The 16,211-nt window shown below is 43.6% G+C and overlaps 1 protein-coding gene across 1 annotated transcript in view; it reads left to right on the plus strand.

The window, feature by feature from the left end:
* The window catches only part of erbb4b (erb-b2 receptor tyrosine kinase 4b), a gene marked incomplete at both ends in the record, with an annotated part of 423,596 nt that overhangs the window by 382,450 nt on the left and 24,935 nt on the right, over positions 1-16,211 (plus strand). The window contains 3 exons of the mRNA XM_080752915.1: positions 4,099-4,254; positions 10,595-10,670; positions 15,892-16,038. Coding sequence (XP_080609041.1) covers positions 4,099-4,254; positions 10,595-10,670; positions 15,892-16,038 — 379 coding nt within the window. The remainder of the gene's footprint in view (positions 1-4,098; positions 4,255-10,594; positions 10,671-15,891; positions 16,039-16,211) is intronic.

Below are 16,211 nucleotides of genomic sequence, written 5' to 3' on the forward strand. Positions count from 1 at the left end.
CAACCTGCACACAGTCTATCGCTTTATTTCAATTGAGCCCCAGTAATGGAGTCAAATCAACAGCTGTATCGATTTGCCTCCCTCCCTCTGCCTCTCTCTTTCTCTGTCTCTGGCGCTTTCACTTCCCTCCTGCTTTGTATGGATGTCTTGTTCTGCCTTCCAATGGTGCTCTTCCATCACGCACACACGCACACACACATATCGTCGTTGTCGGGTGAAAACCTTGTATGTCCAAAACCGTTAGTTTTGCATTTATCATTTAAAAAAAGAACTAAACTATTGAAAACAGCCGATCTACAAGTTGTGTGCTTGTAGATCTGCTGTTTTCACTACTTTTGTGTGACGGCCTTGTACGATGAAGCAGGGCTTTACTTTGCGAAAGAACGTACACATTTGAAACTTGGAGATACAAGGTTTCCACCCGACAACGACAATATATTAATGGAAGGTACATGTTTGTATGTGTGACGGAGGAGAGCCCAAATCCCTCCTTGTTTGTCTATGCGTGCGCGCGTGCGCGCGTGCGCGCGTGCGTGCGTGCGTGCGTGCGTGCGTTTTCTCCTGAGAAGGATCCAAATGAGGCATTGTGATTATAGCCTTACCAATGTAATCTCACCTTTTATGTGTGCCCCCTCCTACACGCACACGCACTTACAAGGCCCCCCCTTCTTCCTGGTGTTCTGGTGTTTCAACCTATTCCATCTAAATCCAATTTGTTATGGTTTCAAATAAGGCCTCTTGCTGCTGCTGCCGTTGTTGATGATTTTCTTTTTTTCGGTCCCTCTGCCGCTCCAGCCAAAGTGGCCGGTGTTATTGTGAGAGCGACTTTAAACAGTTCAGTGTTTCTCTCCCACACCCCTCTATTTGTCACCCCTTTCTGTGCTTGTTCTTTCCGTTCCCTCGGGGGAGTTGAAGAGAACCGTGCAGGGCAGGGGGAGCTGTTGAATAGCAACTAAGTACATTTACTACATTAAGTACAATTTGGAGTCGGTCATACAAATGGAACCAAATTATGGACTCGTAATATAATGAAGCAATAAGCCACGCGAGGCATGTGGTTACCTGGTATCCAAATATTTGTGTGATAGAAACTTTTTTCTCCTTTTTTATACTAACCAGACTTGAACCCTATAGTGTCCATATTCTAACAACTTAAGCCAAAAAATAGCAGATCTACGAGCTCACAACGCCTCGCACTGCGAGGCGTTGTGAGCTTGTAGATTGGCTATTTTTGGCAAAGAGGTTTGGTGTAGAAGGGAAAAAGAGCAGACTGAGTACAGAGTGAAAGGTGAAGTTTATATTGACGGTTCAAGTGGTTATAATATCTGAAAACACAAACTGACGTGAATCCAACATGACAACGCTGACAATTGTGCTGTCAAACGATGAAACTATATGGAATCTATGAACAGGTTGTGGGGGTCCCTGCTTCATCTCTCTCTCAACTAAGGGGTCCTTGGCCTGAAAACGTTGAAGACCCCTGGTTTAGACCCATGGTCACTGAACTAAATATCGGATAAGATTTTCATACCTTGTTGACCTGTCTCTGTCCCAGCACGACACTCTTGCCGCATCTCGCGGGATCTAGCGCCAGTGAACAGGACATTCACAAGATTTGCCTTCTGACGCCGGCGCCCACTTAGGAGACGATTTGTAGGATGTGTGTACCATGTCGCCTCTACTGGCTCCAATCAGGATGGTGTATCTTCATACATGAACCATCTTTGATTGGACTGAAACCTTGGTGACATAGTGTGTGTGTGTGTGTGTGTGTGTGTGTGTGTGTGTGTGTGTGTGTGTGCGTGTGTGTGCGTGTGTGTGTGTGTGTGTGTGTGTGTGTGTGTGTGTGTGTGTGTGTGTGTGTGTGTGTGTGTGTGTGTGTGTGTGTGTGTGTGTGAATTTGTCTAGCTATACTTATGGGGACTAAACGCATGTTCACACAGTCACCTGCAGGGGACCTCTGACAGTGAGGGGACAAAATCGACAAAAAAAACAACGGTTAGGGTTAGGGTTAAGGTTAGGGTTAGGGGTTAGGTTTAGGGATAGAGGTTAGGGTAAGGCCACAGGACTTGCATACAAATGAATGGAAGTATATGTCCCCACAAGTGATGTAAATATATAGTGTGTGTGTGTGTGTGTGTGTGTGTGTGTGTGTGTGTGTGTGTGTGTGTGTGTGTGTGTGTGTGTGTGTGTGTGTGTGTGTGTGTGTGTGTGTGTGTGTGTGTGTGTGTGTGTGTGTGTGTGTGTGTGTCTGTGTCTGTGTGTGAGAGAGGGAAAGGGTGCGTGCGTGAGTGTTTGTGAATCAATTGGGCCGAGGCAATGCCGACACAATAAAATCCAGCGTTCATTTGACTGTGAAAGCACACTTTTTTAAAGTGAAATTAACATTCCCACATGTTTTTGCTGCGTGACATTCAAGCAGGCAGACAAGGAATCAATGTGTGACAATGGAAGTGCTGCGACGTTAAGGATCTCTGCACCGCTTTCCCTGAAATTAATTGCCCGTATTGTTTGCTGTGCTCCAGAAAAAAAATCGATGTCCGCCGCGGTCCAAGCGTCTCGGTCCTTATCACGACTGGCCATCGCTGGTAATTAAAGAAAGAGGCCTCCAAAGTTCTCTTGGTTATTTCGTGCTGGACTGTGTGAATGTTCATGTGTGAAAACTCGGGTATCGTTACTGTCAGGAGGAAACCTTGTGTCTCCATATTTCAACTGTTTAATTTTTTCACAAATGTAATGTGGCTGCTTTTGTCGTATTTAAGTGTCGCAATCTACAAGTTGTGAGCTTGTAGATCAGCTATTTTTGCCTCTTTCTTATGACAATTTGACCAGTGTTTGATCAGTTTTTATAGTATAGTTTGTTGATTACTTTTGATGCAGTAATGCAGTAATTAAGGTATTAAAAAGTCTTAAAAGTCCTTAAAGGGGAATACCACTCATTTACAGCTTTGAACAACTCATTAACATATCTTAAGCTAGCCTTACACCTAACAACTTTGAAAAGATTTCTCAGTCGTAATAAAATCGAGACGAGTCGCGGCGCGCTCCCGTGATTCGGTCGTTACTCAATCGTTAAATGTGAGGTAGTGGTCAGACTCTGAGGGCCTTTAGAGTTGTTGGGTGGAAAAAAGAAAGAAAAGTCCTCCCCCTCCTGTGTTGCCTAGAACGGGAGGATTGAGTGTGGGGTCATGTGATCAGTGACATCATGAAGGTGTTCTCTGCAAGCCAAAGAGTACATCTCGAGCTTGTTTTTTTTTTTTTTACGTTTTTGTATTTATTTTCCTTAATATTATAGTAATGTGACTTCTTTTCATCCTCCCCAGAACGGAGAAAACTCGCCATTTCTGCGTGTCATTTGTTCGACTAAGGGTTAGGATTAGGTTTTAGGGTTACGTTTAGGCATAGTTCTACCGAGGTTAGGATTTGGGATTTATTATTTCGAAATGGGTCGGAATCAGACGAAATGTGAAGGTCCATTTCGATTTCGTTTCATTTTTTTGGACCCGAGAAGACCTCTACTCCAGGGGTTTTCAAAGTGGGTGACGGGGCACACTGATGCGCCACGATGGCAGTCCAGGGGTGCCGCGAGATCATTTGATAATATTTGGAATTTATTTGGACACTTAAAATATTTAGTATCATTTTAAACTTGAAGTACAAAGTTATTTTCAGTCAGTTCTAACCAAAATGGCTATTATCTCAACCTTTTCCTCGCAACATAATCACTAAAATATCATCACTTTCAGGCAGAAACCTTTGTCGCACAAAACTAGTGAAAACAGCCGATCTACAAGCACACATGTAGATCTGCTGTTTTCACTAGTTTAGTACAATTTATAGATGATAAATACAAAACGGTTTTGGACATATAAGGTTTCCACACGATAACGACGATATGTTATAAATATAAGGTGCTGGGAGTGAAAATTATTATGTAGGGGTGCCTCAGATTTAAAAAAAAAATATTTATGGGGTGCCCTGAGACAAAAAAGTTTGGGAACCCCTGCTCTACTCTTCAGTAAGCTGACAGCGCGTCCCTGTGTGTCTGTGTGTGTGTGTGTGTGTGTGTGTGTGTGTGTGTGTGTGTGTGTGTTACAGGGGATGATGTACCTGGAGGAGCGCAGGCTGGTCCACAGAGACCTGGCAGCCAGGAACGTCCTGGTCAAGTCTCCAAACCACATCAAGATCACAGACTTCGGCCTGGCGCGTCTCCTGGACGTCAACGAGAAGGAGTACAACGCCGACGGCGGAAAGGTAACGCCGCCGCTTCATCCCACACATTGTCACTGTCAAGCCCCTATCAGAGTCCAGGGTGAAGAGCTATCCACCGCAAATTTTAGGTGGAAAGCTTTCCACCTCAAGTCAGAAAATAAGTGGAGGCCATCATAGTCAGTCACGGTGAAGTCCTATTAACCGTGACTGACTGGTCTAGATCGACCAATCAGTGAACGGGGTGAAGAGCCTATCTGTCTGAAAGTAAAAACAGAGAGATGTGTCGGGACTCGCGGTGGAAAGCTCTTCACCGCGAGGAATGACGTAACGTTTATGACTCAATAAGACTACACCGCGGTGGATAGCTCTTCACCGCGGTACCGACTCTGATAGGGGCTTAAGGCAGCGACCCATCTCCAATTCGGTTATCTTATTATCTAACTTTTTGTGTTTTTTTCCATAAAGTACTGTCCTTTGAGGTACTTTATTAGTTTGAGTATTTCAAAAACTAATTCTATAATTAATAATTCTACCCCACTACATCGTAGATGTAAATATTGTGCTAAATACTTGTGCTACACTGCAATTATTTGGATCATTTACTTTAGTTACTTTGTAGACAAAACATATATTCTGTGTACTAACAGTACAAACAATCCGAGTACTTCTTCCACATACTTATTAAACTGTTGTGACCGTACATCAGATTAGATATACTGTAGTGCAGGGGTCTTCAACGTTTTCAGGCCAAGGACCCCTTAGCTGAGAGAGAGATGAAGCAGGGACCCCCACAACCTCTTCATTCCATATAGTTTCATCGTTTGACAGCACAATCGTCAGTGTATTTTGGATTCATGTCAATGTTGTGTTTTCAGATATTTAACCACTTGAACCGTCAATACTTAAAACACTTGACCTATCACTCTGTACTTAGTCTGCTCTTTTTCCCCTCTGCACCAAAGCTCTTTGCCAAAAATAGCTGATCTACAAGCTCACAACGCCTCGCGCTGCGAGGCGCTGTGAGCTTGTAGATCTGCTATTTTTTGGCAAAAGTTCTCCGAATATGGATGCTAGGGTTCAAGTGGTTAATAAAATAGGAGGGAAAAAAAGCTTCTATCGCACAAAGATTTGGAGGACCCCCTGTAGTAACTCTGAGGACCCCCTATAGGGGTCCCGGACCCCCTGTTTAAGACCCCTGCTGTAGAGTTAACTTGCGATGCGTTATGAACTTTTCTCCCCAATTTAGTCATTAATTTGATTCCTCCTCACACACATTTGCGTGTGTTGTCACTGCTGTTGTTGTGACTCGCCTGACAGTGAGGAGCCCCCACCCACCGCACTTGTCGATTATTAGATCATTTGAACAGGTAATTAATCATTAGTAAAAATAAATCATACACAAAATGGATTGTTGGAGCCCTACACTGGAGAGAGCATTTGTTTTTCTATTGGTCTTGGCGTTTCATTGGCTTGGCAACAGGAGGACTGACTAAGGGAGTTTTGGGGGTCTGGACTGAATAACCTTTCACTGAGGTGTCTGGATGACTGGGTGTCTGGATGCTCACAACGCCTTGCAACGCGAGCGTTGTGAGCATGTGAGCAACCCTTGTAACTCTAAAAACCTTTTTGACCATGAAACAACAATAATTTCCAACAATTATGTCCCGGAAAACGGCCCCCACAATGTCTTTGCCGTGACTCTCCCGTCTATAAGAGTTCACGGCATCTTCTTTGGGGGGGATTGCTGTTTAACACGCTGTTTAACGGAGCGCATGCTCTGACAACTGGGGCGCAGCGCGCGCGCGTTTGTGTGTGTGTGTGTGTGTGTGCGTGCGTGCATGCGTGCGCGCGCGCGCGCGCGCGTGCGTGCGTGCGTGCGTGCGTGCGTGCGTGCGTGCGTGCGTGCGTGCGTGTGTGTGCTCTTCGCGGTTGCTTCTCGGCCTTAGGGCGTCTTACCTGTCTCCAGATTCTAGTGCACTTGAGGGATATTTGGCCCTCACAAGTATACTACAGTAATACAGTTGAGTGCTCGAGCGCACGCACACACACACACACACACACACACACACACACACACACACACACACACACACACACACACACACACACACACACACACACACACACACACACACACACACACACACACACACAGAGGGTTTGCTGTGACGGTATTGGATGTGAAAGGTGCGGCAGAGTGGCAGGCCAGGCAGCGGGGGAGGGGGATGCAGTGATTGGATTTGTTGGCCAATCCTATCGATTGCGGTGGCAGGGGGGGGGGGGGCATGCAGGAGGGTGGGTGGGCTCATAGAGGGGCAGGGTCTCATGTCTGCCTCTTCAACTAAGTGGAGGAGGAATACAAGTCGTAACTGTTGGGCAGAAACCTCTTATCTCCTTTTTTCCTATTTTGCGGTGGTGGAAAAAGTACTCAGATGTTTTACTTAATGAATGAATGAATGAACTTTATTTATATAGCACATCTTCACAGCACGAATGCACAGAGTGCTTTACAGATACACTTAAGGAGTAGTTCAAAACTTTTCAACCTGTCTTCATATAATAGGTCCTCACTAATGTTCATGATAAAATATCAATTTTTTTTCCTACTCAGTCCAAGTCTCCTAGGAGAGCTGTGGGAAGTTCAGAATCCATCGTCTTGTGACATCATCATTTTCCCCCCAAAAAAAAGACATTTAATCAATATTTTTGAAAAAAATATTTAGATTTTTATTATCGCGAGAACAATGGCTTCCACTTTAAAATTGCAACTTTTCAGGAATAGAAATCCTGCAGTTTCTATAAGCTGGATTGGCAATCGATGATGTCACAAGACGATGGGTTTCTGACCTGCCCACAGCCCTCCTCTGAGGAAAAAAAAAAAGAAAAATCAAAAAAGCTATTTTTGAGTGAGGACCAATTATATCAACATAGGTTGAAAAGTGGTGGAGTGCCCCTTTAAGTTGCAGTATCAATACTGTAACATAAAAATACTCTATTACAAGTAAAAGTCTGTAATTCAAAAAGTACGAAAGTATTAGGATCAAAATGTACTCAAAGTACCAAAAGTAAAAGTAAAAAATGTTTCAAAATAGCAGATCTACAAGCTCACGACGAGCTTGTAGGTGGGCTATTTTCAAATAGCCAAGGTATAGAATAGGGCCTAAGTGGTTAATGTATGTTTTATAAAATTATAATTATACTTGCAAAGTAACTAGTAACTAAAGTTTTCAAATAATTGTAGTGGAGTAAAAGTAGAATATTTGGATCTGAGATGTAGTGGAGTAGAAGTAAAAGTATTGGAAATTGGCAATACTCAAGTAAAGTACAAATACCTCAAAATTGTACTTTACATTACTACATTACTCAAGTAAATGTACTTAGTTACTTTTCACCACTGCTCACACCTTGGACTTAAAGGACAACTCCGCCCTAAATAACATCAAGGCTCATTTTCCTACTTATTGATGATACCAAAAGACTATATCCATAGGGTCTATTAGGCAGAAATGCTCCTGTTGTCCAGTTTTCCCAGCGGAACCCAGCAGATGTCATATCATAGAGTGGAGCCCATAAGCTTTTACACTATTTGTTTTGCGGTCAAAAGTGTTTACTATTTTTCATGAATGTGTTAATAGGTGTCATTACTAACACATCCATGCCTTGGTTGTCCAACACGAGGACTGCACATAAGTCTGAAGGTTCATTAGTCTGAATTTAGTTAGGGTTACTGAGGTAAAGGTTAAGGTTAGGGTTAGAGTTAGGCATATTCTTAACAAATTCGGACTACTGAACCTTCGGACCAATGCCATGGCACCGCCCAACACGAGCTGCCACAGTCTCATAGATCATGTTTTGGGGTGAGCATTCGGCACAACTGCCAATCAGAGTGACTGTACTGGCCAATCACAGCGTGTCTTTTACAGGAGACCCATAGACCGAGGAGAGCATAACACGGGTGGCCCAAATATACTTTGTCCCACGCCGTTGTGTGACATATCTAGAAGCTCACGAAGCTCCTCATAAAAAAGAAATGTCCCTAAAAAATCAAGCCATGGCGGCCCAGAATCAAGGAGCGGCGGGCAGCTACGGTAAAATGCATAAAGGGGAAAAAGTGTTATCTACTTCCATGGCCAACTTTGTTTGTGGCTGGCACGCTGTATTGTTTAAGACACTGTTGATTTCAATCAGCTGCTGCCGAGACGAGAGAGAACGGCCGTCTGCAGTTGTGACGAAGCCATAGCCTGAGAGGACGTGATGACGCAACACCGGCGTTCAGAGTATGGGAAAGTCTCCCCGTTGGCTTAGAGGACAGCCAATGATCAAAAAGAGTTTTGACTAGTTGCGCCGACTGGATATAGACCGGCTAGCACTTCAAGCAAGCTGGTAAAAAAAAGAGTGGTTTTGGACATACAAGGTTTTCAATCAAGCAACCTAAGTGGAGGGATAGTACAAGTGGGGGGATAATACAAGACACAGGCTGACACTGACACAAACCCTGATGGACGAGCCGAGGGGGCCGAACGAGACGAGATTAGATGAGATAAGCTTTTCCCCGAAAGAAAAAATAAATAAATAGAAGGGCAAAAAAGGGTGGGAATCGAAACAAAATCAGCCGGGATCCACGGGGAAGAGAGCGGAGGGAGCTGATATTCAGGGGTGGAAACGTAACTCAAGTATATTTACTAGAGTATACTTTACTTACATACAATTACCCTTTTATTTTAATGTTCTTATGCTTTATACTTCAGAGGCAAATGATGTACTATTTTACTCCAATACAATTATTATTTTTTTACAGCTTTAGTTACTAGTTACTTTGCTAATTTTAGATTATTATTACAAACCATATACAGTTATGCCCTATTTTAGAATGTGGCTATATTCAAAGATAGCTGATCTACAAGCTCACAAGGCGTCGGATCTGCTATGTTCGTGCAACACTAGTGAGCTTGAAGATCTGCTCTTAAAAGAAAAAGCGTTTAAAAAAGGCGTTTAACTTGACTGAGTATTTTATAATATTATATGGTTGTGCTACTTTTACTTCAGTAAAAAAAAAAGAAAGTGTCTTCCTCCATCACTGTCTGAGATTAGGCGAAGCAAAAAAAAAAAGAAAAAAAAAAAACGGTGTACGGAGAGCCCCGAGGGACACATTTGTTTTCCACTTTCATTAGGTTATGAGCTTACCATTTCCCCAAAGTAAATAAAGCAGATCAGTGGAGCAGAATATTGTTTCTGCTGACTTCACTGGAAGTGTCCTCTTGAGTGTGTGTGTGTGTGTGTGTGTGTGTGTGTGTGTGTGTGTGTGTGTGTGTGTGTGTGTGTGTGTGTGTGTGTGTGTGTGTGTGTGTGTGTGTGTGTGTGTGTGTGTGTGTGTGTGTGTGTGTGTGTGTGTGTGTGTGTGTGTGTGTGTGGGCTGCTCCCTCGGGACTCTGGAGTCTAATTAACGCTAATGTCACTCCTCTTTTTACTGTGTGTAAAAGGCACTGCTGCCCCCCCAAAAACACAACTACAATATATGGTGTCTGACTGTCTGGTTGCCCAGTCAGCCATAACGCACACAGCAGCACAGTTAGTCTCAGTGGCGTCAGTTCAGAAAGAGCAACATGGTATGGCAACATGACTGGTGTCTTGCACACACGCCTTCGCGTGCGTGCAAGACACCAGTCATGTTGCCATATCTTAGCAACAGGCATGATACATTTATTTTAAGAAGTACATTCTATTTTCCCCCCGTTTCTACGGTTTCTTTCATGGGCTGGATATGGCAGCCTGGAATGGTTGTTCAAGTGCAGCTAAAACTTGGCATGTTAGTAAACGTGCCACAATTAACAATAATGCATTGCAACAATTAATGCAATGCAGTCTATTGCAGTATAAGGGAAGCTCTCCTCAACTCAACAAAGGAGGCGTTCTCTGTGGACATGGGATGGGAGTCATGGGACCCTAATCGGCCCAAAGACTAAAGGTCTTTGTACATTGCTGCGTTTTTTCGTTGCGTTTTCGAAATCTAAAATCCGCAAAAAAAGAAAAGAAAAAAATCTTACCGTTTTTCAGTTGAGAGAGAGAGAAAGCAGGGAACCAGTGGCGACAGCTACGAAAAACGAAAGGAAATCGACCTTCCTCCGAATTAAACTAATAATACGGACGAAATAACGGGCGGCAGTGTGTAAACGTGATTGACATAACGTGCAGTCGTTATGTCAACATTATTTGCATCTGAGATGTAGTGGAGTAGAAGTAAAAATACACAAATATCTCAAAAGTGTACTTACAGTAAGTACAGTACTTAAGTAAAGGTACTTAGTTACTTTACACCACTGAATGCTACAGTATCCCGTAACAATGGTCTTGCCTCCTGATGAATGTCTGTGTCTCCTGACAGATGCCCATCAAATGGATGGCGTTGGAATGCATTCACTACAGGAAGTTCACCCACCAGAGTGACGTATGGAGCTATGGTAAGAACACTGCACACTTCCTCCTTTTAACTTTTAAAGTCGAAAACTGGTTAAAAACGGTTCTACACAGCAGCAGAACCGTTTAGGCTTAATATAATAGGGTTTATATAAAGCATGATGTCTTAACCTTGCGAGACGAGTTGATATTCCTATTTTTCTCTCTACAAGAGTTATGACGGCGAGCAGGGATGCTCTTGCGGGGAAATCTCACTTTTACGAACGCCCATTATTTCGACCGGAGGGTTAGCGACTCACTCCACGGAGGTTAAGGTTAGGATGAGGTTTAGAGTCGGGTGTCGAAAAGATGACATGTCATGTAGTAACAGCAACACGCTCCCGCTCTTGCTGGCAGAGTCCTTTGCGTCCATCTTCTGCTCCAAACATGTACAAAATCAATATAAAAGGTGCTCACCGCATTGTCAAAACTGTTTCTACCGACCCGCCAACTCCTCGCCATATGTTAGTCCATATGTTTCCAATAAATTAATGGAAGGGGGGAAACAGTACCCTTTACACCCCCCTATCGGCAGGCATTCATTCCTAAGGTGACTGATATATGCTCTCAATACAAATAACTTTTTGCAAAATATTAATTCCACTTTGAGACGTGATAAGAAGATGTAAAATCAATTAATTAGACGGAGGGAAAAAAAACGCTCATCAGACTCTTTTTGTGAATGTTAGCCACAGGGAATCTATTCGCTTTCTGGACCTAATAGTCGGAGGCTAACCTGACTCCTCCAGATGGTGGCAGTAGTGCGTATACTGCATATACCGCCCTACTTTTACCATCTGGAATTGCTCGGGCAGACCCGATGTAAGGGGCGGGCCATTTTTTCAAATTATTTAGCAGGTGATTGGATGGGGCCGTCTGTCTATCACAGTCTGGGAGTGCCAACTCCAACCACTCATATTGGCCTGTCTGCATGACGTTACACCCAGAATCAGCCTCCTGGGTTTCCACGTGGTCTGCAGTCAGACTCTATTGGCTCAGAGCCACTCAGAGCCCGCCCGTAGCTGCCACTGATTGGTCCGGTCTGGGACTTTACGAGTGTTATCAACTCTCCCCGAGTAGTCTCAGATGGTAAAGTAGGGCGGTACGCACTGCTGCCACCATCTGGCGTCAGGTTAGTCGGAGGCCTTAGGGAGATAAAATGGTAATTTCGTGCTAATCAGTCTAAAAGCGCGAAATTCTGCACAGATGTAGCCCAGGGCATGCTCTAATGATTTAGCTAGGGCGCTCAAGTTGGCGACCTTCGGGGTCGCCACAGCGGCCAAATCAAGTTGGGCTCCCATTGACTTTCTATACACTGTACTACAGGAGGAAGAATAAATCTGCTTTAAGTAGGATGTGAGGGGTCTAACTAGGGGTTTGTCATGATTCTGAATCCATTGCAAGTATTTGTTTTGCACAAAAAAACATTCCTTGGGCTATAAATGGCCCCACAAAACACCCACAAAACTGTGAAAAGTGAAACCATCGTTTTGTGGGCGTTTTGTGGGGCCATTTATAGGATTTCTTTTTTTTTGTGCAAAACAAATGCTTGCAATGGATTCAGCATCATGACAAACCCCTAGTTAGACCCCTCACATCCTACTTAAAGCAGATTTTCTTCTGGGTATTTTCCTCCCGTATAGAAAGTCGATGGGAGCCCAACTTGATTTGGCCACTGTGACGACCCCAAAGGTTGCCGACTCGGGCGCCCTTGTTAATTCATTAGAGCATGCCCTGGGATATATCTGTGCAAAATCTTGCGCTTTAAGACTGATTAGCACGGAAAAACCCCAAGGCCCCCCGACTATAAGGGAAACTGTGGTATTGCGGCAGGTGTGTGTGCACACAACAATGCGGATGAATATTTGTTATTATAGCATCACCGGTACAGCCAGGCATAATGCTTTGAACATACCGGTAATAACACCGTATGAAAATGATGCAAGATGGGTGATCTATCCCTCTAATATCAGAGAATGTTTTCGCACCCAAAGCCTCATCAGTGAAATGTAAGCAGTTTCCATGTGGGCTTTTATTATTGCTGCGTTTCAAATAACAATAACAAGGGCTCCGAATCTAGCCAGATATTTCTTTGGGCTATTCTGAGGCCCCCTCTTCAACAGTAGGCCTCTTTACAAAGTCATTAAGGAAATGATTTTCAAAGCTAATATGTGAGACTGGTCATATCAAAGAGAATAGCACATGTTTGATTAACCCTCAAATAACTGGAACGCGCTCGAGTCGCGTTAAGATCTTAACCACTTTAACCATTATTTCGTGCTTTAACTATTGGAAAAATAGCAGATATACAAGCTCACAGCGCGGCACCGAGTGCCGCGCTGCGAGCTTGTAGATCTTCTATTTTTGAAAAATCTTGAAAAAGTCTTTGAATATCTTTGACCCGATCTTTGACCCGACTTCTAAATCCTTCCTCTAAATCAGTGGTTCTCAAACTTTTTCGTGTCAAGGACCCCCAAAATTACATTTTATTTGGCCGCAGACCCCCCATCTCAAAACATGTTGTTCCAGGGACCCCCCCCCCCCCCAGAAGCAGAGATTTGAGTTATAAAAGTTTGCTTTGAAAAATATATAGAGAAAGATTTGCACACATTTTCACTATTTTTCAAAAATAGCAGATCTACAAGCTCACAGCGCGGCACTCGGTGCCGCGCTGTGAGCTTGTAGATCTGCTATTTTTCAATAGTTAAAGCATTCAATAATCCCAGGCATAAATGGATTAAGAATATATCTGTGTCTTTTTTTTCGGTTCCCCAGTGGTCTTTTTATGACCAGGGGCTTTTAGCCTCACTGCTAATGATATGCATTTACACTGCTTGCTCCTCATTAGTTCATTAACGCCAGTCTAATTAACGAATGAAGAGACTTCAGATGCGGAGCGACGGCTTTGAAAACTGATCGTCTCGTCTTATTGTCTCTTTGCTTCTCCACTGTTCTCCCGATTGGAGCTCGAGAAATGCCAATTAGGGCTGCGACAGTTAATCTAACTAATCGATATAATCACTTATAAAACATAATCAATATATTTTTTTTAATAATCCATTAATAATTAATCCCTATTTTGGGCATGTCTGTACGGCGCCCCGGAGTGGCCTTTGACAGAAAAAATCAATAACTTGTGGACACAAATTAGTATTTCTTGGGCACAAAATACTAATTTGTGGCCATGAGTACAGTATATTATTAATATTATTATAATTGTTTCTATCAATGGCCACTCCAGGGCTCTGACTGTATATCTGTATAGGTGAAAAAATTAAATTTAGATTAAATTATTTGTGGTTTCTATCCACCTGTTTCCAACGTCCCATCGTGCGTTGCGCAGAAGGCGTGCGGCATTTCCGGCGTCGCAGCCGAGTGTGATCTTCAAGCTCACAGCGGTTGCATCTGTGACGCGACGTGAGCTTGTATGTCTGCTGTTAACCGGATGTGTCCCACAAATAATTCTACAGTAAATTCTGGCAGAAACAGGTGGATACACTGGCTGCAATTGTGTATCGTTGCATGTATGGCAGAAACCTCTTATCTCCATATCATACTACAGAAAAAATAACAAAATAACCGATCCACAAGGTCGAAATGTGTCAGGAGGCGACACATTTCGAGCATGTAGATCTGCTACCCTTGCTACATTTTGAATTTGAATCCTGAAAAGTACCAGTTTCCACCCGACAGACAAATATGTTAGGTTGTTTTTCCTTTCATAGTATTGTTCTTTATGTCTGGTACTACAGTAGGGCATTCACGAATAGTGATTTTTAGTGTGGGGGGGGTCCCCAGGGTCCCCAGGGTCCCCAGTTCAAATATGTTTATTTTGGGGTCATGGCCTAAAAAGGTTTGAGAACCCCTGGTATAGAGCATTAACAAATTCATCGACCAAGGGCATTGACTACTCTTTCTTATGACTTCCTATCTAGCCAAGCTTTATAAACTATATATTTTTAAAGAAAAAAAAAGAAAAAAAGAAAATATTCAACTTCGTTGAACAACGTCGAATAGTGACTTTGATATTCGAATATTCGAATATTTGGTGAATGCCCTATACTACAGTATGCTGCTACGATGTCGGAGGAACCGAACAACAATATATTTCACTCAGGCACGTGCACACATAGACATCAAAGGGGGCTTGAGCCCCTGCCCTTTTATCCGTCTGTAAAAAGTGCCCTCTTCCAGACCACGAATGCAGTTTTCACTATGGTCAAAGAAATGCAAATGCCTGCTTTCCATGCCAAGCATTCAAGGCAGGATTCCTTGTCCAAACTCTCCTGAACTTGAACGCAGCATCTTATGTTGAAAGAATTGCCCTCTCTGTGTAGAAATCCATGCCATTACACCACATCTCCAGTATTCTCCTTTTGCAGTAGTAGTGCAATGCAAGATAGAGGGCGCCAGATCCCTTTGAGTCACACCCTACCACTACTTCCTGTTCATCCACAGAGCATTGATTCTAGTTGTTTTCTTCTTTAGACTTCTTTTCACTTATTTCAACTTTTATTTCTTGGGATGGTAAAAAGATGAAGCAGACAAATAAAATGGATTTTGACAAGCAATAAAAGTTGAAAAAATCACACCCAATGTGAAGTGAGCGGTGGTTGTGCTTGCATAACGTCTTCAGATTAGGATTTGAGTCTAGGATGTACAGGGTATGCTACACACACACGTTTTGCTATGGAAAAACGCTGAGGAAAAAGGCTACAGACATACGACATATGACATCACTAGACAAACATGATGCTACGTACACACATTTTACTATGGCAAAACGCTGAGGAAAAAGGCTACAGACACACGCACAGCCACATATAGGAGCGGTTTACCACCGCTCAAAAAGTGAAAAGAAAGCACTTTAATCTAATGGAGAAAACAGCTAGAATCAATGCTCTGTGGATGAACAGGAAGTAGTGGTAGGGTGTGACTCAAAGGGATCTGGCGCCCTCTATCTTGCATTGCACTACTTTGTGCAAAAGGAGAATTGACTTGATTATGCTTAGTTCAGTATGGTATCACGCACCGAGAACAGCCGACCTCCAAGAAGGTCTGCTATTTTCGATATTATTTTCACCAAAAGGCCTTTTTAGAAATGTCAGCCCCTGCCACTCTAACGTTCTCTGCACGTCCCTGTTCTCTCCCCTCCTCCTCCTGCTCTCTTCTCCTCTGTCACCCTCCCCTCCTCTGTCCCCTCTCCTGTCCCCCTTGCCTCCGAAGGGGTGACCATCTGGGAGCTGATGACCTTCGGGGGGAAGCCGTACGACGGGATCCCCACGCGGGACATCCCAGACCTGCTGGAGAAAGGGGAGCGGCTGCCCCAGCCCCCCATCTCCACCATCGACGTCTACATGGTCATGGTCAAATGTAGGTGTTTTGGTGCCCTACGGTCTGGACCAGTGGCTGTGCTTAGAATAGGGATCATGGGACCAGGGCTGGATTAACACCTCAGAGGGCCCCTGGGCACTGAAGCGCCAAGGGGCCCCCGTGTGCGCGCAAAATGTTTTGTAGGCATATGTAGGCATGTAGGTCCAATATAA

Source organism: Nannobrachium achirus, assembly GCF_963921795.1.
Source record: "Nannobrachium achirus genome assembly, chromosome: 22".
In the NCBI taxonomy this organism is placed as follows: domain Eukaryota; kingdom Metazoa; phylum Chordata; class Actinopteri; order Myctophiformes; family Myctophidae; genus Nannobrachium; species Nannobrachium achirus.